This window comes from Cucurbita pepo, chromosome LG16, assembly GCF_002806865.2.
Source record: "Cucurbita pepo subsp. pepo cultivar mu-cu-16 chromosome LG16, ASM280686v2, whole genome shotgun sequence".
NCBI lineage: Eukaryota > Viridiplantae > Streptophyta > Magnoliopsida > Cucurbitales > Cucurbitaceae > Cucurbita > Cucurbita pepo.
This window is the reverse complement of record NC_036653.1, coordinates 3,790,440-3,815,468: the sequence shown is the minus strand read 5'-3', so window position 1 is coordinate 3,815,468 and position 25,029 is coordinate 3,790,440. Positions and strand designations below refer to the sequence as shown.

Genomic DNA, 25,029 nt, shown 5'->3' with positions numbered 1-25,029 from the left:
AAAATTTTGAAAATTTAAAAGTTTTTAATTTTTTTCTTAACGTAAAATATTATTAAAATTTTAAAAATATTTTTATTAATTTAACTTGGTCCATCTTTAAAGATAAAATAAATAAATAAATAAATAAATAAAAAAATAAAAATGTGGCATTACTTGGGCCCAAATTCGTGTGAACTTGAACTGTTTAAACCCTCGGAAAGAGAAAGAAGAAGCTTCTTCGTAAAACCTCTTTAAAACCCTATCATTTCTCACCCCTCCCTTACACGAGCCTCGAGCCGAGCTCTAGGTTTCTGCTTCGGGGTCTGATTTTCCAACCATTTTGCTGCGAAATGGCGAAGACGACGTATGCCATGGGTTTAATTTCCGCCATTGCAGCCTCTGCATCTTTATCTCAAGATCGCTCTGCTTATGCCGATGGCCCCTTCAACTTCCCTCCCTTTTCCTCTTCTCCTGCCGCCAATGTTCCTCACACTTCTCCTCCCGCACAATCTGCTTCTCCTGGTGCTACTGCTAATCCTGAGCCGTCTGCCCCAAAGGCTCGTAATGATAATCCCAGGACGTCGTCGTCGGGGTTTGACCCCGAAGCGCTGGAGCGTGGTGCTAAAGCTCTCAGAGAGATTTCTAGCTCTTCGCATGCTAAGAAGGTTCCAATTTTTTTCACTTGTTTTGTTTTTCTTGGTTTCTAATTGGGTTTTGCTCGGCTTTTAGTGTTCTCTTCTCTGTAAGGGTAGAGTCGGTGTATGTTCTGTGTTTTTAATTCATTGTTAGAACTTGTAGATTGCTATTTTTCTTTTTTTTATATTTGGCTTTCGCTTGTACAATAGAGCTGAAACGAGTAGGGTTTAGAAAGGAGGAAAAGCTGCAAATATGGATATTCTGAACTACGCAATCCTATAAGATACTGATACTGAAAAATATGATCGAACTGATTTTTAGTAATTTTTTTATTTGGCCACTTAGCGAATTCTGGTTTTCTTGTCTGGTGCTTTAAGTTAGTAAGTGGTATTTTTACAGGATGATTATATTGCTTAGATTTTTAGTTCTCTAGTTTCTCTAGTTAATTCTTTTTCCAGTTTTAGTATCATTTTATTTCTTGTATCATTTGAAACTTTTTCTTTTTGGATCTGAGTGTAGTTCAATCATACTATGATGAGATCAACATGGAAATTATGTTATGTTTCGTTTACCTTCAAAATCTTATATTTTGCCCTTTGGGTGGCCTCTTGTTGGGGTAGGCTTTTGAAGTTATGAAGAAGCAAGAAGAGACGAGACAAGTAGAGTTGCAGGCAAAGGCTGCTGAGTTCAAAGCAATGCAAGCTCAAGCTGAAACAGTATGTTTTACCAAGTCCTTACGGTTAACTACTCTTATAATACTACTACCTTCTCTGTGTCCTTTGAACAATGTTGGGTTTACTTTGTAGTCTTCTTTAATGGATATTTTGGTGACGGTCTGAATCCGGCGTTGGACCAATTATTTGGAATGCTAAGATGCATGGAGAAAGTTTCAATAAGAGGAACCCTTTATATTTCTTTTGGAATTTAACTTCATCATATTTATTGCTGGAATTTTATATTTTAAGTGGAATTAATCTTGAAATAGGTTCTCAATTATATATCCTTTAATTTCTAGGCTTGTAGTTGTATCAGGATAAAAATAAAACTTGTTCTGTTTCAGATGAGGTGTAATAGTTTGATCGGACATTATTGAAAGTAAATGCACTTTTCAATGGTTGCATTGAATTCCTTCATTGTTTTCTACTGAAAAATATGTGCTTATTCTTGACAAATGTTTATATATTTGTAAAATGAAAAAAAACAAATAAAGGTGTAATGCATCTATTAATTATGTTTTTGACATATGACGGATTGCTTGTTTGCATTGTAGGAAAGACAAAGGGTTATATATGATGAGCAGAAGAAGTTAGCTCAGCATCAAGCACAGACTAAATCCCAAATGGCACGATACGAGGATGAATTGGCCAGGAAGAGAATGCAGGTACATGCTTGCTAACGTCTAAGTTTGGGTTTGTTTCTTTATGTGTTCAATATGCAGACCTTTTTGTGACCTATATACTTACAGGCAGAAAATGAGTATCAAAGAGCCAGGAATCAAGAACTTGTAAAACTACAAGAAGAGTCATCAATTCGGCAAGAGCAAGCACGTCGAGCTACTGAAGAACAAATTCAAGCCCAAAGACGGCAAACAGAGAGGGAGAAGGCTGAGATAGAGCGTGAAACCATCAGAGTAAGGGCTATGGCAGAAGCAGAAGGAAGGGCCCATGAAGCAAAGCTTGCTGAAGACGTAAACAGGCGAATGCTAGTTGATCGTGCAAATGCAGAGAGAGAAAAATGGATTGCCGCAATTAATACTACTTTTGATCATATTGGAGGTATTAACTGAACTGTATTTAATTTAGATCAATATTGTATGCATAAAATGTTTGATGGAAAAATCTTCTCCATGATATTTCTGTATAACTATTTTGTGACAAACAGATGCTTTTTCCTCTTATAAATTAAAAACCATGTATGCATTACTTTGTATGTTAATCTCGATCAATTTGTTACCTCTTAACTTCTCCCATCCAAATCCATTTCACATGTTTTGTTTATAAAGTGAACCTTAAATCATTAATGCAATCTCAAACATGTACAATGATGAGGCCATGTAAAAAGCAATCAAATTAATTTATTTACTAGGTGAATTAGCATCTTGAATAATCTGCCACAGGGTCAGCCATTACTATTTTGGAGGAAAAATGGTGGCAAATGTTCTTTTTTGCCCTACCTTTTGATCTTTTTGGGAGAGGAGCAGAGAGTTGGTTATCCTCTTACATCATAAGAGGTGGCTGACCTTCTTAACCAATTTAAGTCTCTTGAAGTATGATTTAATATTAAAAGAAATTTCCTAAATGATAACAGTGTACGTTTGCATTAGTGGCTTGTGGCCTATATGTTCGGTCTGACTGATGTCTACGTATCTTTTCTTTTTAATTCTAGAATAGGCTAGTGACTTTATAAAATTCCGTAGCAAAAATAGTTCCATATTCAAAACTTGTGCCAAGTTAAGTAATATATTAATTCTTAGCACTAACATGGGTGTCAGTATTGCATAGGATTGGTCTGGTTTTGATTCTATTCACATTTGCAGGAGGTTTAAAGGCCATTTTGACTGATCAAAATAAATTGATAGTTGCTGTTGGTGGAGTTACTGCATTAGCTGCAGGCATTTACACGACAAGGTATTTTATTAAATGCTAAAACGTTTTGTGAAACAGGATACTTATATTTCTGTGAAAATCTTCTTGCTCTGCTAGAGTTAAATTGTTCGTTTATTTAATCTCCCTTCTACTTTATGGGCTGCATTTTGTGCTCTCAGTTGTGTAAAATGTTTTTGCCCATTTGAGAGGAAGATTTTGAGACTGTAATTTATTTGCATTTAGATTTTGGATTTGAATTCATTCAAAAGTAGCTAGTTTGGATTTTTCTTTTTGGAGGTTTACTTTGTTCTATATCCTTTCCTAAGAGGAAAGGTTGCTTGACAGATCAGATGTTTGCTACTCTTTGGGGCATCAACAGCAGAATTTTTTTTAAGGATAGGTTTATGTAGGGAGGTGCGGAGTTAGAATATTTTTTTAAGGGCATCAAATTTTTTTCAATCCCTTTTTGCTGACTGCAGAGTTTGTGGCTTTTCCTTACTGTAGAGAAGGTGCAAAGGTGATTTGGAGCTATGTGGATAGAATATTAGGTCAGCCATCATTGATTAGAGAGTCCTCTCGAGGGAAATACCCTTGGTCAGGGTTGCTCTCGCGTGTCATGAGCACTGTATCACGTGGTTCAGATAAGGGGTCTTCATCAAAAAATGGAAATGGGTTTGGAGATGTAATTTTACACCCTTCACTTCAAAAGCGGATACAACAATTAGCAACAGCAACTGCGAATACGAAGTCTCATCAGGCTCCATTTCGGAATATGCTTTTCTATGGCCCTCCTGGAACAGGAAAGACAATGGCTGCTAGAGAGCTAGCTCGCAAATCTGTAAGAGTTCTTTTATATCATCTCTTGTTAAGTTGTTGAAAGCTTTGGAAGTATAAATTCACCATCAAGTGTTATTATTTATGAGCGTTATCACAACTCTACAAAGTTGGTGATGTAGCTAGAGAAGTATCCACTGTTTTGGCTATGACAAGAATTCTTGGAATACCTTAGGGATATTTTTTTATTGTCCTGACTGTTTCACCTAAGTGGGTAGTGATTGTGGCTTGCAGGTAAGTTACATCTTACTCATTCCAAAATGAATTTTTGTTTTGATTCAAGTTGTAACTGCGGAGCAGAATAAAACCTGTGAACTGAACTTTATGGCTTTTTTGGTAGTATATATTTCAGATTAGCATGTGCAGTTTCTAGTTGTGGGTAAGCATTGAATTCTTGAATTTGAACCGTGGTTAGCAAACAATCAAAAACTACTACTGGTGAAACTGATGATTTTCAGGCTAGTTACACAAATTCAGTTACCAGTTTTAGCAATGAATTTTTTGTTGATGTGATGGGAGTTTGTACATTTTTTTACTTATTTACTGTGCCGTATCTATCAGTCACTGATTTTTCTTTTTCTTTTTTTTTCTATGCTCGTAGGGACTGGATTATGCATTGATGACAGGAGGGGATGTTGCTCCTCTGGGATCACAAGCTGTTACTAAGATACATCAGTTATTTGATTGGGCTAAGAAGTCTCGTAAGGGCTTGCTGCTTTTCATTGATGAAGCAGATGCATTTTTATGCGAGTAAGTCGAACTTGCTTAATACAGATAAATATCAATTTTTTCTTCGTGCAGTATACTTTTTATCTCTATTCATGTTTGTAATGAAACATAATTTATGAAAACTCTAACACTATTGGGCTATAAATATTGTTTCTCATTTTATTGAAATTTTCTATAATTCATTCCTTCATTATCATCTCACAGAAATTAATGTAATAGAAACTTTTCCTTTGGCAAAATTTTTGTGATTGAGGTGATGAAAAATGCGATCATTAATATTAGAGTATTGTCTCAATTTGTAGGCGAAACAAAACATATATGAGTGAAGCCCAAAGAAGTGCACTGAATGCTCTTCTTTTTCGCACTGGTGACCAGTCAAAGGATATCGTTCTTGCTCTTGCTACAAATCGCCCTGGCGATCTTGATTCAGCTGTAGGGGATCGTATTGACGAAGTTCTGGAATTCCCCTTGCCCGGTGAAGAGGAGCGCTTCAAGCTCTTAAAGCTCTATCTAGAAAAATATATAGCTAATGCTGGAATGAGGAAGTCTGGTTTGTTCCAAAACGTTTTTAAAGGACAACAAAAGAAGATCGAGGTCAAAGGGCTGACTGATGATATTGTGCGTGAAGCAGCTGCAAAAACGGAAGGATTTTCTGGGAGAGAAATAGCGAAGTTGATGGCAAGTGTTCAAGCTGCTGTGTATGGTAGCGACACGTGCGTGCTTGATCCGAGCCTATTTCGTGAGGTGGTAGATTATAAGGTTGCAGAGCATCAACAGAGAATAAAACTTGCTGGCTCAGATGGAGGCAGTGTGCAAAATTGAAGGTGTTTTGTAATGTGATATTATAGAAGGCTAGTACTTTGGGATGGAGGGAAATTGAATGGTTCCATCTGGTAGTGTTATTTTAGAGGCTATCCATTCATTGATGAGGGAAATTTTGTATTTCTCTGATGTGAGTTTTCATTACATTTAAGTTAAGTGGTATTGGTATCTACCACTTGGGTATTTAAAGTATCATTTGTTCATTGAAGTTTTGGAAGTCATAGAAGAATCCCTGAGGTATTGTAACAAACTTCTAACAAGTTACATGAAATAACGAATTTGTAGGTCAGAAGCTTTCTCGACCATTGGGATAAATCTTAGTCGACCATTTTTTTACAGTTTCCTTTGCGTAGGTTTGCAGTTCCAATATTTGAATTCTTCCCAATTTAAAAGAAATTGTTTTCTCAAATGCTTCCAACTCAAGATTCACATAGATCATTGATGTGTGCAATTAATATTTGACCATCTAAGTTAGATTTAAATTGTGATGGTTTCAATATTTTGATAGCGTATTTGAATACCTAGTTGTGTGAGGTCGGTAAAGAGTTTCCTTTTGACCATAAACCCAAACCCAGAACTCTTCCATTCTGGGACCGTGTTGTGGATAATAAGAGATTTTTTATATTGTACAGGAGTTTCTTCTCGTTAACTCTTATTCATACACCTTAAGTGGTCTTTTTATTCATACACCTTAAGTGGAATCAAGACACCTCAAGTGGAATCTTGATTGAGAACCTTAGGAAGAAATTTTAATGAGAAGAGATTGGAGAGGGAGACGAACTTGCACTCTTTGTTAGAAGGTAGATATTGGAAAAGTTGATGAATGAGGGGGCTTGAGTTGGAAAATTTAAGGTAAAAGTCTGGCTAGTTGACAAGGTTGATTTCCCTCTAAGAAAGTAGGAGGAAATACTTTTCAATAAAGGAATCGGTATTCTAATGACTTCAGTAATTCCAACATAATACAAATGAAAGAAAAAGATGGACATCATAACATAATGAAATACTAATCTTAAAAGGAGGGATATGCCAAAGATGGACATCATAACATAATGAAATACTAATCTTAAAAGGAGGGATATGCCAAATTTGGAAGACAATACGTACTTAATTAGATTGAGCTTTAGTATGGAAACCTACCAAGTGATAACTTTTAAATTCAGAGAAACCTTGGAATTAAAAAGGGGCAATCCCGAGCCAAATCATTTTTCCAAAAACAAAAAATGGTAGGTGCAGACTCAATTAATCTAAGATTCCTTTAGCATAGGATTATCATGAGAAAGTATATTCCTCGTCCTTTTGAGTAGATGCTAAGTAGGGTTAGTTAGACACTTCTAACCATCATGGTTACCATAATAATATAACCACCGCTTAACATGTGTTTTGGATGGATCATAACCCTATTGTCAAAGTCAAGCACATTTTAGAAGTATTAGTACTCGGTGATACTATGCTAGGCACATAAGATCGAGGCTAGAAATGAAAAAGTGGGTCATTTCAATCTTGCAACTCCAAGACATCAAAAACCTTTTATTGGAATTCGAGTCAACAAGATAAAGTCATTAGACACGGCAATGAAACAAATTTGGCAAAGACAAAGGAACCAGCCAAGTGTGAGTGAATGGAATTCTCAAATTCCTAGTTATGCAGGCAGAGTACAACCATTACAGTCATTGCGTTACAGAAGTCCAGTTTGGAAAGGTAGGATATTGTCTTTCCATGTTCAGGGTTGCTGTCTGGAACGATCACTTGCAGATCTTCTAGTGATGATGGTCCTGAGTGTAGCGCAGGCCACAGTACTTGCACACGGCAGGCTCCTCCCGATCGAGGCATATGAACTCGATTGGATGCCCAAGGGCAGGATTGCTGTCTGCAAACAGCAACAGTTCGTTTGAATCAAAATAAGGAATCACACCTTCCTTAATAAGTTATTTACTTGGATTATATTCATGCATGGATACATGTATGTAGATGGACTAACCTCCCTCACAAGCAACGATACGGCCTTCGACCTTGATCGGTGGAACCTCGTTGATCAACTCCATGGGTGATTTCTTACTTGTATCCTAGATATGGAAATAAAATAGAAATTTCATATATCCTTCAGCATTGGATAGGATTCACAAAGAGTAGAATCTATCCCCCCCAAAACGGTTGGATATTTCTTAGAAGTAAATGAAAGAAATAGAAAGAGCTATATCATGTCTCAACAGTCGGTTGAACTTGATTGACACTCAATAATTTAAGCAAATATATGGAAGAAAAAAAAAAAGTAAAATTGTTGTGAAGTCATGCCAAAGAAAATTAAAGATCCCAACATGTAAAACGATGAACAATTATTAAAAGAGAACAGTAATCGAGACAATTTTCCAAAAGCAAAATGAAGTCGAGATATCACTTGAAACTGGATGAGTTAGTTAATAAGATCATTGAAATTGATGCAGTTATAAAACGCACTGACAGCCTGCAGCACAGCGTATGTACCAACGAGGATACAGATATTGGAAAAGAAAAAATATGAAAAAATATACAGCTTTGGGAACAGGGATAACTCAATGAGCTCTATGGTACAAGTAGAATAGTTAGGCAACACAGTAGATGTTGATGAAAACCTAGAGACTCTCAAGCAATCACAATTAAGAAAACCAACCAAATCGCCAAGTACGAATTAAGAAAATTGAACCCCACCAAAGTAAGCTATTTTATTAGCAGGCCGGTTGATTTAGTTATGCAGACTGCAAGATAAAGAGCGAGTATCGAATAACAATAGCATTCTCCTTTAATGGAGCAAGAAGAGTTCGGCTGCAGGCAAGAATATCATTGAACAAAGAAAGAACATCTTTTTCAATGATTAACACTACTGTCTCTAAGGAGCAAGAAGAGTTTCTCTACAGGCAAAAGTATCTTTGAAGTAAAGAAAAACAACTCTTTCAATGATCAAAACATTGAAGGGAGACCCCTACTTTCACAACTCAAAACTTCTTAAAAATGTGAAAAATGCACGAGGGTAATGAAGAATTGATCTGCAGTGCGGTAGAATCCTATACTTAAATAATTTTTAAAAAACCATGGATAGCTCTCATATTATACTTTGGAGAACTCCAACAAATCCAGGTTATCTGGAATAATTTAGATCAATCTAAGATGGTGTCCATATTACAAAATAGGAATAATCTATAAAGTCTCCGCTGTTAGACTGACTTAATCCTAGTTAATGGACATGGATGTAAAATCTTATGCATGAAAGAGTCCTCTAGTCTCCTATTTTAACCAAGAGCTGATCAAATCCATCAATAGAGTGATAAAATAACCTCTGCTAGTGACATTCTCTGACTTCGTTTACTAGGCCACTACTCTTCCAAGCAAGCACACTAGAAGGGCTGACTTGCTTCAAGTGCATAAACAAAGATTATGGTTTCCTTGGAATACAAATTCTTAAAACGGTGCAACAGTTTAGCTGTTTAGATGTTACATGCTGTGACCGTGCAACAGTTTAGCTGTTAGGATAAACGAAGATTATGGTTTCCTTGGAATACAAATTCTTAAAACGGTGACATCACCACTGCAAGGTAATGAGATGTTGGGTTGGAAAGAACATTCAATAGAACCTAGGTCAGTGAAACATCCGAGGGTCTTGCTCATGATTTCCTGGAGATCCATAAGGCAGGGGTTCATGTGGGACATGCATTCTATAGTTGACAATCTTTCTATATTCATTTTTCTTTCTATATGAGAAAACCAACTTTCAAGTCATTAGGGACCACCTGGCACTATCTAGGGGGTGGACACGGAACAGATTGGACCAAGTAGTTAAGAATGCTTTTAACATGTTATAGAAAATTCATGACAAAAACTCCAACTTTTGGTAACAAAAAAGGATAACGACTAACCAGTTCTTAAATTTGAGTTATGAGTCCAAAAAAGAGCATGCATCAAATCCTAAATATCATCCCACCATCCATCTAACTGCACAAACATTCTTCTGTTTTTCCTTTCTAGCCAAATAAACTACAGCAAATAACCCCATTTTTCAACCTGAACACCTTCATCCATCGTCTCATGAATGCTCGACCTCAAACAACAAATAATCCAAAACTATATGGAAAACGCTCCAAACTCATGAAGAAAAGGGCATACCCAGAAGCATAGTTCCAATTTTTTTCCCCATATGTCCATAACTACACAAAAAACACCAGTTCAAGCTCGAAAGCAGGCACTCCGCAAACAATTTGGGGCAAGATCTCTATAAATATGTCACATTGCAATAAATGTGCGGGATAGATTCTGTCCTGGTGTTTCCTTGATTCAATGCAAGGCAAGGATTATTGTTCAGTGATGGGTAAAAGTAGTTGCATGTTGTACCCGCATTGGTGGTAAAGGGAAGGTTTTGAGGCAAGCACCCTAGCTAACTTAGATATTTTAGGGTATGTTTGGTTTGAAAGAAATTGGAGGATTTTCAAAAGGGTTAAGGATTCTTGGGAGGAGGTCTGAGGATTGACTTATATCAACACCTCTATCTAAGTGCCTCCCACTGTTTGGTTTGTAACTATCCTTTACTTTAGGTTCTTAATAATTGGAACCTCTTCTGGTAGTCATAGTTCCTTTTTTCCAGGGATTGCCTCTCCATGGCTTGCATCTTAATGAAAAAAATCATATACATAGTAATAATAATAATTGAGAAGATATGAAAGCCATTAGAAAGCAAAATCAACAGTCATAGAACCTGTTGAAGGAGAATGTGGTACCCTGAGAAAAGTACTTTGCATTTGTAGGGTCCAACTACGAAAAATGTAAACGTGAAAGACGGAATCTTAGTTAGGCAGCTAACTTAAATACACAGGTCATGCAATTGGTAAAAAAATTTGATTTCCCGAAGGACATAGTACGTATGACATGAAGTGAGTTGAAGAAGCCTTCTGCTTAATTGTACTATAAGGTGGTGGGTTATTTCTTCAACTTGGAAGTGCAAGCATATTGCAATCATTTAACGCAATGCAACCAATGAGTTTTGTGGTAGAAGACGTGATGCTGCCGAGCAAGGAGCTAAAAATGAATAAACTAGTTCCAACTAGAGAATACTAGGCATGTGGATGTCCATTATCGAGTTCAAAAGAAGAGCTCAAATCAATCCTAGAAGAAGAGCTGAAATAGCTCTTTAATATTTCTAAAGGTGAGGCATGTTCTCTGATAATTTTCATGTACATATAAAACTAACAGAACATGAAGAAGATAATATATAATCTAAGCAGGGAGGCGAGGGGGAGATAGCTAGGTGAGAAATAAAATATTTGTATAGTTTACATAAATTTGCTTCGATGAAAGACGAGCACCAAAAGGTTTAGCATCCATCAATGCCACTGGAAAACAAGTTTCTTTCTGTTCTCTTCACATAACATGAATTAATTTCCACATAAAAACAATCGATCAAAAAAAAAGAACAACAACAACAAACAAAAGAAAACCACCACATAAATTGGAAGCCTTCAGACCCAATCTCTAAATCAGTTCTCGGGTAAAGTTAGAAAGAACAACGAATTATAAACAAGAACACAAAATCTGCAGAGATCAATTGAAACACAGGCATCGAAGCAATAAATTTCAAAGGAAGGATTTGCGAGAAATTACTGGATACCTGCATCCATTTGGCGGTGTGCTGGCCGATTTGGTTGCTAACAAGACTCAGACTTCTAGCCGAAGAAGGAATTTTGGAGGAAGATTCAACAAGTGCTTTGAACAGACTCGACGCCATTGATCCACCGATCAAACACACAACCTGAGATGGAGAAAGAGAACGCGAAGGAGAGCTACGGCCAGAGAGAGCTCGAAGTATAAACGCTCGACGGAAGTTTTGCCCCCAAAATAAATAGTAATAATAATAATAATAATAAAAAATCAATAAATATAATATTTCATTTTTATTTAATATTTTCATTTTCCCCATGGTATATATTTGAAAGAGGTGACTTCCTTACTTCTCTCATCTCATGTTGCAATTTTCTTCCTGCCGAGCACCCTTTCTCTTCGATGACAAATGGCGGGGGAGAGAAAAAGTTCATTTTTTTTAGGGTACCCGAAAACAGGTCTAGTGGAGGTGGGGTGGGGTTTGTAACTTGGAGGATTAGAGGCTAATAACGTAATGGGCAAAAAGGTAAATTGAAGGATAGTTTGGTCTTCAGGTGATTGGACCCTCGTAGGTAACCCTAATACTAATAAGATTACATTTCAAAGAGCTCAGAGAAGAAAGCAATTTCATAAACTAGCAAGTAATTAAGGACAGGAATGATAGAGAAAATTAACGACTAGCATTCTCATATAGTATATTCTGACGCATTTTAACCTGGGCAAGAGTAAACATGAAATTTAGGAAGAGTCATACGCACGTAAACTATAATAATGCCACTGACAATACGTCTTAGACAAGTATGACCATGACACTCAGCATATGTTTTAGTGTAGAATTTATATCTCTAATATTTTGAACGAAGATCCATGTTTGCACTCCCCTTTGTGTTCAATAGATCGAGAACATGTTTACATTCATATGCTTAAAGCCGAATTAATGAGTAAGTTCTCCATAAGAAACTCGGCCTATTAATTATCATAACAGAGACCTATGATACAAGAATTCATATATTTTTTTGGTCTAGAATAGGATTGAATGTTAATTTCCTCATATATAGTAACTGCAGCTGAATGAGCTTTATTTTGTCAAGCTGTTCCATCCTAAACTGAAGGGACAATGATAATTGATCATTTACAGAGCTTACAATAGATAAAGTTCATCACAAGCTCATCCAACTTCCTCTAAACTAGATTGGTAAGAAGATGATTTTCATCCAATCAACGCCACTTTTCAGCCTCGGATGTCTTCTCGGTATGGCGTAAATGATGAAATCAATCGATCCACGACTGCAAATTCCTTCATCTTGTGTGATGCCATCTCAACAAGGTCGAAGAGAGAGAACGAAACAGCAGTTCGGTCAGTTTACGTAATCTTTCGATCCCATTTTGTATCCTCGAGTTTCAAGTCCTCGGTTTCTTAAAGCAACCTGGGACGTTTCTGCTATCGTTACAAGGAGTTTGATGAACATATATCCAGAATATTCTCCTTTATGTGTACCTTTTCGAGTCGCTTTGCTTCTCAGTCAAACGACAACCTGCAGGTAAAGTGCTGGTAAATCGGACCGCTGAATACGTTGAGGCTCAAGCAGACTCTAGCTTCAATCCGACTCGAAGGTCTTTCAGAAATGAAAGACCCAAACTTTTCATGGAATCCAAAATATTCAATGCTTCATCTTCTTTTCCTTCAACCTTGTAAAAATGTACAGCTGCACTCATGATAAACCTGTCTCCTGCATATTTGCATGAAGATTCAAAGAACTCGATACCTTCTTTGACATATCCGTAGTCGAGGTAACCTCTCATCAACGTCCGATTGCACGTAACATCGGGATTTAAGCCATCTGTTTGAAGTTTGTCATAGACTTTTTCTGCTTTCCGTATCATACCGACCTTCGCCAAAGCTGAAAGCAACAGGTCGTAATGCGCACAAGATGTGGGGATGCCTTTTTCCTTCATAGAGTTGATGATTTCCTCAGCTTCTGAGTATTTGCAATTGTGTGTGTAAGCTCGAATGAGTGAGAAGTAGGTAAAAGAATCAGGTAAGAGACCATCTTGCTCCATTGCTTTGAAAAGCTTCTCTGTTTCTTCTTCAAGTCCGGCCGTAGCATATACATTCGCCATAATATTGTAGCTGACCTGCAGTTTTGTGTTAGTCGGCACCAGACTTGTAGAACAATTCAAAGAACACAAGGAAATAAACATTTTGCTATTGTATGGTGCAGCTGAACAACTCTAGTTCTAATAACGGAGCAAAGGTGCGAGATCCCACATCAGTTGGGGAGGAGAACGAAGCATTCTTTATAAGAGTGTGGAAACCTCTCCCTAGCAGACGCGTTTTTAAAACTTTGAGGGGAAGCCCGAAAGGGAAAGGTGGGCTTGGGCCGTTACAAATGGTATCAGAGCCGGACACTGGAAAATGTGCCAATGAGAAGGTTGAGCCCCAAAGGGGGGTGTACACGAAGCGGTGTGTCAGCAAGGATGCTAGGCCCCGAAGGGGGTAGATTTGGGAGAAAGGAACTGGCTGGCCCCGAAGGGGGGTGGGCTTGGGCCGTTAAAAATGGTATCAGAGTCAGACACCAGACGATGTACCAGCAAGAAGGATAAGTCCCAAGGGGGGTGAACACGAGGCGGTGTGCCAGCAAGGATGCTGGGCTTGAGTCGTTACAAATGGTATCAGAGCTAGACACCGGACGATGTACCAACGAAAAGGCTAAGCCCCGAAGGGGGGTGGACACGAGGCGGTGTGCCAGCAAGGATGCTGGGCCCCGAAGGGGTAGATTTGGGGGGTTCCACATCGATGGGAGAAAGAAACTCGCTGGCCCTAAAGGGGGTGGATTGTGAGATCCCACATCGGTTGGGGAGAGGAACGAAGCATTCTTTATAAGGGTGTGGAAACTTTTCCCTAGCAAACGCGTTTGAAAAACTTTGAAGGGAAGCCCGAAAGGGAAAACCCAAAGAGGACAATATCTGCTAGCAGTGGGTCTGAGTCGTTACATAAGGCCCTTATTATGTTAAATCACCACTAAACCTAAAAGTTTAAACGAATAGGTCATGGTATGCTTAAATTATGTATACATATCCTTAACAACATACAAATCCAAGGGAAATTATGAGTTATGAGAGTACCATCCCAGGTTTAATCCCTTCTTTCAGCATTTCTTTGAATAGCAAGCTTGCTTCATGCGTCTTACCTACAAAGTATGATAGTGAAATATTAACTTATATGAATTTCATTACAATATATACATAGTTATATCATTGACCGAATGCCCAAAAAGAATCGTAGACCATAGTTCAATTAAGTTCAATGATACGTTATTAATTTTACAAGGTATTCGATCGAGTCTGGAGAACACAATACCAGCCTTCCCATAGAAGCTAATCAGGTTAGCATATGCCTTTTCATCAGGAGAGTGACCCGAGCTGCGAGCTGCATTGAACATTTCTACAGCTTTATCGAGCTTCCAACCACGTCCATAAACACTGAAGCCACAAAAAGTCAATATCGATATCGATATCAATATCAATATCTTCTACTAATGGGTGTGGCAGTCTCAATAGCTCTGGCTATCAGTTTCAATAAATTTGGAGTCATTTCAAGTTTCAAATCATACCTAATCATGGTGTTATATGTCTGAATTGATGGTACAATGCCAAGAACAATCATGCGCTTATATATTCTGGATGCAAAATGGAGTTTCCCTGCAAATTAGAACATGTTATATTCATAGTGAATGTTTTTCAAGAAGTATTCATCACTCAATTTATTGATATATTTGATGCTAACCAACCTGCCTCCAGCATTGCCTTGATAAATGTATTGAATGCCACTGTATCAAGCTTCAAGTTAGCTTTAAGACTAGCGCGTACGACACTCTCTGCTGCTTGATGTTTTCCTGGAAATAATTCAATGTATAATACTACCTCAATAGCAGAAGAAATGCAAAGAAAAGTCTAAAATGCTATCATGTTTAATTGGTTTAGATTATGCGATAACTCAAAATTAAATGACCACTCGAAGAGTTGGGATGGGTTGGCTCGGGCAATCTATTCCACCGGGCCAATTAGCACGGCAGTAAGCAGAGTGTCACAGTCATACTTTTTCAACTGTGTAACATCATGATCTTGATACACTCATGACAAGCCTTGAGGGAAACTCAAACTTCATTTACATTTTTTTTCCGACTTTGTGACTTTGTCGGACCTTAGACGAGGTTCTCCTTTACCAACCGAACACAATTCTTGTAGAATCTAAGCTTGTTCGGCTACACATGTCGCCCGTGCGTGCATGTTCAATCATCTGCGACTCTAGCTCACTTGCCTGGTCTCTAGGCCAAGTCTCTTGGCTCGACTATGTTTCTACTCTCGGCCAAGGTCTCTCATACACAACATCACATCTCGTCTTGTCATCAACTTGTCATCTAGGTTCCCTACAACACGGGCTACGTATTGCGATGTCATCAGCCATCTTAACATGCTTAGACATGTCTACCGAGAACTGACCCCATGAGTCAACTATATTGTTGGAACATCCCGAACATCCATCCATTTGGGTCCTATCGAGGCATGAACCCTCCTATGTCCATGCTGAATCATTTAGAGATACTGTACCGAATAGCAGGTGCATATAACAACTTATGACACATGGGCTGGGGCACAATGTTGGCACGGACACTGTTCTCAAAAAACCCATTTTCAAAAAAATACTCCCAAGATACTCGTCTTACAATGCTCGTCTACGCTGTGACACACCTATGTGCTACAGAATATCTCACTTAGACCACAGGGCCCAGGGGTGGTGGAAAGCTGATACCATGTCTTCCTCTATAGTACATTTTGGGGCATTTTTAGTCTGGCAGGAGTAGCATAATTTTGGCTAACGGTCATATGTGCCGATTGACACCAAATTTGGCGAACATTCATATTTCATATACAGGGACTTAACTCTAGAGTCGTATGCCAAAACTCATAATGAAACCCCGACTTCTGAGGTTAAGACCAAGGGCCCTACCAAGCTCTTCTTCGAGCTTATTTATGACACTCTTGTCTATCCCTTGCCCCTGTCTTGCTTAAGCCTCAGCTTAGCTTCAATGTACATTTTCTATGGTGTGTTAGATGATGCACCGTCCTCCTCAGCCGCATCATGACACTTGTCTGTCTTAACCCTCCACCCTCACATGATTGGATGTGCGTCACTTGAGGGTCACCGCCTTGTCTGTCTCAATGTGAGAGTCATCACAACCTAATCTCTTCTTGGTATGGTTGTGACATTCTCTCACACTTAAACTAGTCATCGTCCTCAATAACTTTCTCACGGGCATAATCACACCATGACACCCACCTCTAGCCTCTGATAGTAATATACTACAAAATTTTCTAAGAGTTCCACAGTAAACTTCTATCTGGTTATTGGCTTTGAAAACATTTAAAGCCTAAACCTAAACTAGTACAGGTTAATATCTCGGTAGTTTCCACAACCAGTCATTCATTTTTCTTTTTAGCCTTTCAAACTATTCAAGAAGAAAATGGTATGAACAGCTACAGAAGAAGAAGACTAATCAAACAAGAGTAAGTAAAAAATGAAAAACAGTATGCCGATCACTTATACGACTCCACAACGTACCAGCAATACTCAAAGTATTCACCATTCTGCTGACAGCAACAGCACCAAGATCATATCCTTTCTCAATTACCTCATTGTAAACCACGAACGCTTCTTCTGCTTTATCACATTTGATATACGCATCGATCATAGAACCAAAAATCAATTCCGATGTGCAAGAATCTGAAACTGCTGCAAAAATTTCTGCTGCTTGATTTATTTTCTTCTCTTTCCCATACAAACTGATTAAGGACGCTGTAGTAGTGTCATCTAGCCGGTAGCCAAGCTCGAGTAATTCTTTCGTAAGAGCTCCTGCTTTCAATGCATCACCTGTAGAGCAAAGAAATTAATCGAGCTTGCCTTAAACCGAAAGCATAGATATATAAATCCATAAAAAAAATATTATCGTAACTTAAAAGACAGAATTTTCTTGCCTTCTCTAACCAAATTAGCTACAAGTTGACTCACAATGCTCACGCCACCGTCCCTAAGTATTAATTTCAGGATCCTATTCCTTTTACCAACATCGCCGTTCGCCAAATACAGCCGAAGTATCATATGAAGAGCCATATAATCTGGTTGGTCATAGCTGCCAATTGTATTTTCATTCATCATAAATGAAAATGTCTCCATAAATTTCTTATCAACAAATAACTCATCCTTCTTCATAAGTTCAACTAAAATTTCAGCATCTTTTAACATCCCCTCCTTGCAATAGACTCTCATAACCAATTTATAAAGTTCCTCGTCGAAAACTACCCCGTCCTTTCTTATATGGGCTATAAAATCTTTCGCCTCGTCCACCAAGTCTAATTTTAAATACAAATTGAGAATATCAATACACGAACGAGCATCAGGAAGCCCCGTTTTGGATAAAGCTTGAAATGTGGATTCTGCAGACCTTATATCTTCTTTCATAACATAACACTTTAATGATACTATATAAGCAAATCTTGAAAACCAAATGTTTCTAGATTTCATCAACTCGATTACGTTTAAAGCTTTCTCGAAGTTTCTCGAACCGAGATGGACTTGAGCCATTGCCAAATAGCTTTTCTCATCTGTAAGTAAACCAAGTTGCTCCATTTCTTCAAATGTTTTATGAGCATCCTCATGTAGACCCAGTTTTCCATATATTCTAATAAGTAATCCATATATAACTTCATCAACCACCACTTGTTTCGTTTCCATCTCGGAAAACAGAGAGAGGGCTTTAGAATAATCTCCATTCTTGTAAAACAATGTCAGGAGTGAAGAACAAGTGTAGCTACTTGGAACAATATCCTTATCTCTCATATCCTTGTAGAGCCTCAAAACTTCACCCGAATTCCCTCTTTTTGCGCTTAAATTAATAAGTAGGTTATACGTCCCCTCTTCAGGAACGAACCCACGGTTCTTCATCTCGTCGAAAACTTTGAAAGCCTCCTCACTATGTCCTTCCTTAACAAGTGAGTTGATAACTACAGTATAGGTAAATTCATTGAATGTCACTCCTATCTGTACCATCTGCATCCATAGTTCTTTGACCTCGGCATGGAGCCCCTTCTTCTGCAAGGACGACAGCATAAAATTGAAAACGGCACTCGAAGGTATAATTCCCCTATCCTTGACAGCAGAATAGAAAGACAACATAGCCTTATGATGTCCCCATCGGGCGTATGTACATAACATCGTTCCACAAGCAACTTCGTCTGGTTCTAATCCAACTTCAAGCATCTCCAAGAAAGTTTCTTCAGCTAGCTTTATTTTTCCAACTTGTCCGTATGTTCGCAAAACAATCGTGTAGACAATGACGCTTGGGCGATAACTCAACTGTCCAAACAGAAGCCTACAATTACGACATATTCGATTGAATGCTTCATTTCAAACTATTATGTGGTAACAACATTCCAACAGGAAACTACAAGGGACCCAACAGACATTGATTTTAATCAAACATCCATCAAAAGGGTATGAGTTCAAGTAACCTGAAGAACAGTTTGTATATCATCATGGATCAAACATGGTATTGATAAGATATAATCAAGTTTATTTACTCTTCAGCTAGCTGAGCAAATTCAATGAAAACAGCAACATTCTAAACAAAACACAATCAAAAGGACATAATCCCTCAAAACCCACCTGCAATTTCATCCAATCAAGCACATCTCTGACCTGCCTCCACCCCTTCTGTTCCTTAAGCACTATACACATCTCCCTAAAGGTCAATTTTCCAACAAAAGAAGCCATCTCCATTCTCATATCGTACTCTCCCTCGGCTTTCTGAGATAGACTCCGCACGTGCTTAATGGCCGCCACCACATGCTTTCCATAGAGGTGGCCATTTTTATCATCCTCAAGGTACTGCACCATCTGTTCTGGAGTTCTCTTGATCCATTTGGGCGTTTGAGCTCTCGGGCCCTGATTCCGACGCAGTACACTGAGGTACTGAGCCTTGGCCTTGATGATTCGACGGGCGTTGTCGTCGGAAAGCGGTTTTTTGGCGTTTTTGGACCTGGGTTTTGGTCTTGCGGGATTGCCATCGCTGAGAGACCAAGGATCCGGCGTTACCGACGAGCGGATGATGAAAATTTGGGGTTTTCTGGACTTCAACGGGCAGCGGCTGCTGCGATTGGAAGGGGGAGGGAGGAGGATTGGACTAAGGAATGAAGTCTTGAGGGACTCCATAAGAAGTTTTCGAAGAAACTTACCACGAAATTTGCTGTTCGTTCAGAGACATCAGGAGAGGTTAATGGATAAAGCAAGGACCGTACTGATAAGTTTCAATTTGTTTCAAATTTTCAAGTTTTAGTGGTATGGAGCTAAAAGGGGTTTATCTCTCCTAAACACTCAAAAAGTTTATAAATCATCTCTTGTATTATAAATAATTCCTCGTAATGAAATTGTTCACGTTTACGATCGTCATGTTCTCTCTCGATCAAAACTGATTTTCATATGCAACCTTACAAATTGAAGTCGATGCATATGTAGAAGCTCGATCTAAAGAAATGCACAAGAACAAGAGTTGATCGCTCAAAATAATTCATGGAAGAACGACTTTGACAAGCAACTTTTTATAGATGGTTTGGTAGACCCTCGTGTCGACCAACAAAGAAGAGGAGTTAACCAAAAATGGTTGGTCGAGGCTCCTCATAATCATATTTTGGTGGATGGTGATTGAGATCAAGCTATATGGTATTTGAAATATTTTGAGTCTATACAAGATAATACATCTATGTGTCGAAGTTAGTTCGACCGTACAATGTCTAAAGTTAACTCAAATGGTTAGCACTAGATCCCTTAGAATGCTCCCTTCATGGTTCAGAAGCGGATAGGAAATAATAAGCATATGGCCAAAAAGGCTACCTTCCAAGACTCCACACCTAGAGGCTCTTCTTGCACATCGTTATGCATTCTCTCTACGCTAGCACATTTCATGGACCAAAACAAACACTATCGAGCCTGTTCGTGACAAAGAAGTGGTCATGTAATCTAATTAACCAACATAATTAAACTAAAATTCACGTGGAAACTATTTGTCTTCGTCAATAATCATATAACATATTAAAAATTTAGCCACTGTTTTGGTGGATCGAGTTTGACTTGATTCAACAATATCACAATTCTCAGTTTTGTTCTCGTCAAGATATCAATTTTCCTTGGCTACCTCACCATTTTTTTCTTCTATAGAGCTTGTTTGAGATCAAACAATGAAGTTTGATTTTCCACCATCTCTACTTCGTGAGAACAACAATGAATAATAGATCAATTCGTACCAGAGTTAAACGAGATAATAGATATTGCAAACGTCTTTTTAAACGTCGTTACTTTCTTTGGAAAATTTAAAATCTTTGAAGAAGAGGTAAGAGGTAGAAAGTCTCACTCACATACAAATCTGTTCACATGAAGTTTCAAAAACATAAATCTGGTCGGTGGACGTGTATTTGACTCGAGACAACATATTTATTGATCTTTTTGGCCAATCTTTGGCTTGTCGATCTAATTGGATCGATCATTCACTTGTTGATCATATTTGAATTGCATATTGGCTTGTTAGTCTTTTCGGATCATCCTTGACTTGTCGAAACAAAATTTTATGTTTTAGTATACATATACATATAAAAATTTCAATCCATAGAGTAAATTTTATGTTTATTTAAAAAAAAAAATAGAACTTTTCATTATCTTTTACAAATATAACATGATTTGACTTTTCTAACGTGCTTTTTGTATATCTCATTGGATGTAATATCTATCGGTGGATAAAACTTGTAAATTAAAAACTCTATGATTCGTTCTTATTAATGCCAATCATTTTCTTTGATGAGATTTTCATTTTTATTCAAAGTTTTGCTTGTTCGATCCAAATTCTCTACTATGTTCTATTCCTTTTAACTTTTCTTCTTATGTCATTCTCTTTCACTTTTGATGTAGACTTTTTTTTTTTTTNAGTCGAAAACAATCCTCAATAATAATTAACTTCGTGTTTATCTCATATTTATTAAATATGATAAATGTTTGAAGGATTGAAAAAAAAAAGATAAGATAAGAATGAAGTTCTTAGGTTCAAGGATTTAATAATTAAATTAAAATGGACAAAATTTAATAGTGGAAAATGTAATAATAGTTTCTTTATTTTAAGAAATAATTATTGATAATGACATTTAATGTAAAACAATTATTAGTCATAATTTTGAAAATAAATTCTAATACNTAATTCAAAAGGCACATAAGATTTTAGAAACATTTATAAAAAGATAAATATGATTTTCAAATAAGTAAAAAAATGAAAAACAACCACCCTACAAGACCCAAACACAACCCAACTTAAAAATAGAAAGTTAGGTTGGATTGTAAAATATGTTCGGGTTGCTCAGATTACCAATCCAACCAACTGAAAATTTTAAGTTGGTCTAAAAGATTCCTCCAATCCCGTATAAACTCCTAAACCCCATGTGTCTAAGGTCTCCAACAATCGATATTAGAAAGGAAAAGGACAAGTTGAAGTTTGACTAACACATATAAATAACTTGGACTATTATTCCGACCATAGAGAAATTTGAACCTATTTTCAGATTTAAAAAAAAAAAAAACTAACTAACTTACCATAAACACAAAAGAAAGAAAAATGGGGGGGGGGGGGGAAGAACTTGAGTGTGACAAGTTAAATTGTATTTGGTATTATTAGGTGTAGAGGAAGCTTCATTCAGGCTTGCGGCAAGTAATAATGGCAAATTTGATGAGATCTTTCTTGAATCCTTCAATCATCAATGGCATTACTAATGCCCCTTTTATTGTTTTCCACCCTGTTTTTCACCCAACAAAGTAACAATTCTGAATACCTTTTCAAGTGGTAAAAAAAATATTTACTTTTTAGTCTCGGGAAATATTTAACTTACCACTTCGCAAGAGCGATGAGAAGCCATTCCAAGTGAATGCTGACCGAATAACTGCTGGCCAAAACGGAGCAACATTCCTAGACCAGTCTGCCGTCCTTACATCCTGTTAAACACCACAACAATGCCTTTTCACATCACGCTTTTAGCTCAAAATCCCACATGGGTTTCATCAATTCATTAACTTCTACCCACCATTCTAGATATTATGGATGATTCCTTCGTATACGTGAATATCAATACTCGTGTAATGAAAGATCGAGCTTATTCGGTTGAGTCCTTTTATTGGCATTAACTATGTCTACAATAGTTAAACCCACTACAATTAGGGCCGTTATATATCGCCGTTAGCTTTACCGTTTTAAAACGTGCCTATTCAGAAGAGGTTTCTATACTCTTACAAGGAATATTTCGTTCCTTTCTCTAATTAAGGTGAGATATCACAATTCACCTCCCTTGGGGCCCAGCGTCCTCGTTGGCATACTACCCGATGTTAAGCTCTATACAATTTGTAACACCCTTATAAGGAATGCTTCGTTTCTTTCTCCAACCAATGTAGGATAACGAATGAATAGATATGATGATGCTCAAAGTAGGAGGAATATGATACCTGGAGACCGTGGGACTCGAGTAATTTGACGTAATCAGCAGTGGAGCACCAAGCAGGGAGATAGAAGCCATCACAAATCTTCTGAAGGAGTTTGTGCTCCCATGGCTGCAAGGAGTCCTCAGAAGGCCCAAGGTCTCTATGGCACCATGTCACTATAATTATGGTGGCTCCTGGGGCTGCAACTCTAACCAGTTCACTCACAAACTGCAGAGGTTGAAAGAGGTAAGGCATACAAACAAACAGACACGAACTTCAAAGTAAAAGTCAAGAGCAAAGGAGAAAAAATAACCTTGGATTTGTCAGGCATGTGCTCCCCACTCTCCATGGACCATACCAGATCAAATTCCCCATCTGAGAATGGTTGGTTCAGAGCATCTGCCACTTCAAAACACACCTACCACTCACCAAATATCCTCTTATTATTATCAACGTGTGTCAACGTTGTTCTAACATTTCAGATTCCTTCATAGATAACCGAGCCCATCATCTCTACAACTTTTACAATATCTATTTTCATTTTTTAAAATTTTCAACCATAGTTCATAACATAGTTCAATGGGTTGATCCTCACATGTTCTTGAATTCATAATTCGATGTTCATTTCATCCTCACATGTTCTTGAATTCATAATTCGATATTCATTTCATCCTTGCATGTTCTTGAGTTCATAATTCAAGAATCATTTCATAAATTATATCATCTGGTTATTCAATTAGAGGTCAAAATAGATCTTAAAATGGACCCAAAAAAAAGTACTAAACATTTTGAGAAGTAGTGGTTGTGTGGGCACTCTTTTCACAATTTCAGCAACCAAACAAGAAAAGGACTAATGCAGCAGGTATTCATTATTTTGGTTGTATTACTTGATTCGTGACTAATTTTCAAGTTTGGTATCAAAACAAAGAAAACGGTAAAACAAAAGCGTAACGGAAATTCTTCAATGAAGAAAATACAAAACAAGATAAATGGAGAAGAACAAAAAAGAACAGAGGATTCAACGACGTCCATACCTTATCACTTAATCCAGCATCAGCAGCAATCGCTTGAGCGCGTTTGGCTTGAACAGGGCTCAAAGTTATACCTCTACATTTCGCCCCAAACTTCCTCGCCAAATACCTCGAACTTCCCCCAATCCCACACCCAACATCCACCACCGCCGTCGCCGCCTCCACACCGGCAAACCGGAGCGTCTCCTCAATCATCCGGATTTGCGCGGCACGGTGATCAGAGAGAGAAACGGAAGAATCAGGATCGTAAAAACCATGGTGCATATGCTCACCCCAAACGTTCTCCCAAAGCCCCGACGATTCATCATAGAACTCAGCGATTCCCTTCTTGAGGCTATCGACATCCATATCGATCTCAACGTCCGTCGTCGTCGCGGCAGCGGCAATCAGAGGGCAGTTGCGGCGGCGACGAAAGAAAGAAGAAAAGGAACGACGGAGAGGAATCGGAGAAAGGATTGTGGCGTTGAAGCGATTTGAATGGAGGGAGGAGAGGGAATAGGAAGGCGTAAGGATTGGAGTTGCAGTGGTGAAGCTCATTGCTGCTTACAATATATAAAGAAAGGAGCAATGGCCGACGACAAGTCGTTGGGAAAGTAAAGCCGCGCAGAGATTCTGTTAGAGAAGATACAGAAAAAACCTGTGCGATTTTTTTTTTTTTTTTCCTTAAATTTCCGTGGGGTATTAATTATAATATTATATATATATATATATATATATAAATATTAAAATTTATAATTAAATATCTCCCCCATTTTTAAGAAAATTTTAATTTCTTACCCTTAATAAGTATATATATATTTTTAATAATATAATAAAAAAAAGATCTCGGTTTACCTCTGAGGTAGACGTCGAACTTATAGATATTCATATCGACAAAAATTTAAACTCTCGAGTACAATTAAATTAATTTAGTTATAACCTCGACCGAAAATTTAGTCGGATCTATACGAGATGAACAAAAGAACACAATTTCTGTATATATCTAATATCATTAACTTTTAGGAAAATATTTATCTGCAATATATTTTTACGTTAATAACTAAAATCTTATAAAATACAAATATTAAACATTCACAAGTCACGATACATCACTAACGTCAATTACAAACAAAAAATATTTTTAATCTTCGTAATAATTTTAAAATTAGAGTAGAGTTTGGTTGGATTATAACCCTATTTTCGAGTTGGTCGAGTTGACTTAACTAAAGAAATGTCAACCAACTTTAATTAA

General features: G+C 37.6%; 4 protein-coding genes across 5 annotated transcripts; 1 reads left to right on the top strand and 3 right to left on the bottom strand.

Annotated features, from left to right (window-relative positions):
• The first annotated feature begins 219 nt into the window (after positions 1-219).
• On the top strand, positions 220-5,900 carry LOC111777566 (ATPase family AAA domain-containing protein 3-B-like). The gene is made up of 8 exons (XM_023657226.1): positions 220-644; positions 1,236-1,331; positions 1,886-1,996; positions 2,081-2,390; positions 3,152-3,242; positions 3,705-4,038; positions 4,636-4,784; positions 5,066-5,900. The coding sequence occupies exons 1-8, from the start codon at positions 330-332 to the stop codon at positions 5,583-5,585; spliced, it is 1,926 nt and encodes a 641-aa protein (XP_023512994.1). The 5' UTR covers positions 220-329; the 3' UTR covers positions 5,586-5,900.
• Positions 5,901-7,074: 1,174 nt separating this feature from the next.
• On the bottom strand, positions 7,075-11,484 carry LOC111776723 (NADH dehydrogenase [ubiquinone] iron-sulfur protein 6, mitochondrial-like). Its single transcript, XM_023656051.1, has 3 exons — positions 11,215-11,484; positions 7,564-7,648; positions 7,075-7,452 (listed from the first exon to the last, which is right to left on the bottom strand). Exons 1-3 carry the CDS (start codon positions 11,329-11,331, stop codon positions 7,343-7,345), a joined length of 312 nt encoding a protein of 103 aa, XP_023511819.1. The 5' UTR covers positions 11,332-11,484; the 3' UTR covers positions 7,075-7,342.
• Positions 11,485-12,157: 673 nt separating this feature from the next.
• On the bottom strand, positions 12,158-19,582 carry LOC111777372 (pentatricopeptide repeat-containing protein At5g27270). 2 transcript variants are annotated; one of them, XR_002812392.1, is made up of 9 exons: positions 18,928-19,582; positions 17,241-18,618; positions 16,828-17,136; positions 14,996-15,100; positions 14,819-14,906; positions 14,566-14,687; positions 14,331-14,395; positions 12,703-13,340; positions 12,158-12,631 (listed from the first exon to the last, which is right to left on the bottom strand). XR_002812392.1 is itself a non-coding variant. In XM_023656929.1 (8 exons), the coding sequence occupies exons 1-8, from the start codon at positions 19,471-19,473 to the stop codon at positions 12,786-12,788; spliced, it is 3,168 nt and encodes a 1,055-aa protein (XP_023512697.1). In that variant the 5' UTR covers positions 19,474-19,582; the 3' UTR covers positions 12,158-12,785. The 2 variants fall into 2 exon arrangements, 1 of the variants encoding a protein (XP_023512697.1); XM_023656929.1 differs by having other exon boundaries at positions 12,158-13,340.
• A 2,333-nt stretch (positions 19,583-21,915) lies between these two features.
• Positions 21,916-24,453, bottom strand: LOC111777902 (tocopherol O-methyltransferase, chloroplastic). The gene is made up of 5 exons (XM_023657636.1): positions 23,802-24,453; positions 23,081-23,185; positions 22,792-22,995; positions 22,185-22,287; positions 21,916-22,091 (listed from the first exon to the last, which is right to left on the bottom strand). The coding sequence occupies exons 1-5, from the start codon at positions 24,333-24,335 to the stop codon at positions 21,988-21,990; spliced, it is 1,050 nt and encodes a 349-aa protein (XP_023513404.1). The 5' UTR covers positions 24,336-24,453; the 3' UTR covers positions 21,916-21,987.
• Positions 24,454-25,029: the final 576 nt, after the last annotated feature.

What these genes read in the sequence shown, in the direction of transcription:
- LOC111777566 (XM_023657226.1), top strand. Translation starts at nt 330, where the DNA reads ATGGCGAAGACGACGTATGCCATGGGTTTAATTTCCGCCATTGCAGCC. An exon ending in GAGAGCTAGCTCGCAAATCT is followed by an intron (nt 4,039 to 4,635) that starts GTAAGAGTTCTT and finishes CTATGCTCGTAG; the next exon opens with GGACTGGATTATGCATTGAT. An exon ending in GCAGATGCATTTTTATGCGA is followed by an intron (nt 4,785 to 5,065) that starts GTAAGTCGAACT and finishes CTCAATTTGTAG; the next exon opens with GCGAAACAAAACATATATGA.
- LOC111776723 (XM_023656051.1), bottom strand. Translation starts at nt 11,331, where the DNA reads ATGGCGTCGAGTCTGTTCAAAGCACTTGTTGAATCTTCCTCCAAAATT. An exon ending in ACACCGCCAAATGGATGCAG is followed by an intron (nt 7,649 to 11,214) that starts GTATCCAGTAAT and finishes TTCCATATCTAG; the next exon opens with GATACAAGTAAGAAATCACC. An exon ending in TATCGTTGCTTGTGAGGGAG is followed by an intron (nt 7,453 to 7,563) that starts GTTAGTCCATCT and finishes TGCTGTTTGCAG; the next exon opens with ACAGCAATCCTGCCCTTGGG.
- LOC111777372 (XM_023656929.1), bottom strand. Translation starts at nt 19,473, where the DNA reads ATGGAGTCCCTCAAGACTTCATTCCTTAGTCCAATCCTCCTCCCTCCC. An exon ending in ACATATAACACCATGATTAG is followed by an intron (nt 14,688 to 14,818) that starts GTATGATTTGAA and finishes TTGTGGCTTCAG; the next exon opens with TGTTTATGGACGTGGTTGGA. An exon ending in TAGCTTCTATGGGAAGGCTG is followed by an intron (nt 14,396 to 14,565) that starts GTATTGTGTTCT and finishes CATACTTTGTAG; the next exon opens with GTAAGACGCATGAAGCAAGC.
- LOC111777902 (XM_023657636.1), bottom strand. Translation starts at nt 24,335, where the DNA reads ATGAGCTTCACCACTGCAACTCCAATCCTTACGCCTTCCTATTCCCTC. An exon ending in ATGCTGGATTAAGTGATAAG is followed by an intron (nt 23,186 to 23,801) that starts GTATGGACGTCG and finishes GGTGAGTGGTAG; the next exon opens with GTGTGTTTTGAAGTGGCAGA. An exon ending in CTCATCGCTCTTGCGAAGTG is followed by an intron (nt 22,092 to 22,184) that starts GTAAGTTAAATA and finishes GGTGAAAAACAG; the next exon opens with GGTGGAAAACAATAAAAGGG.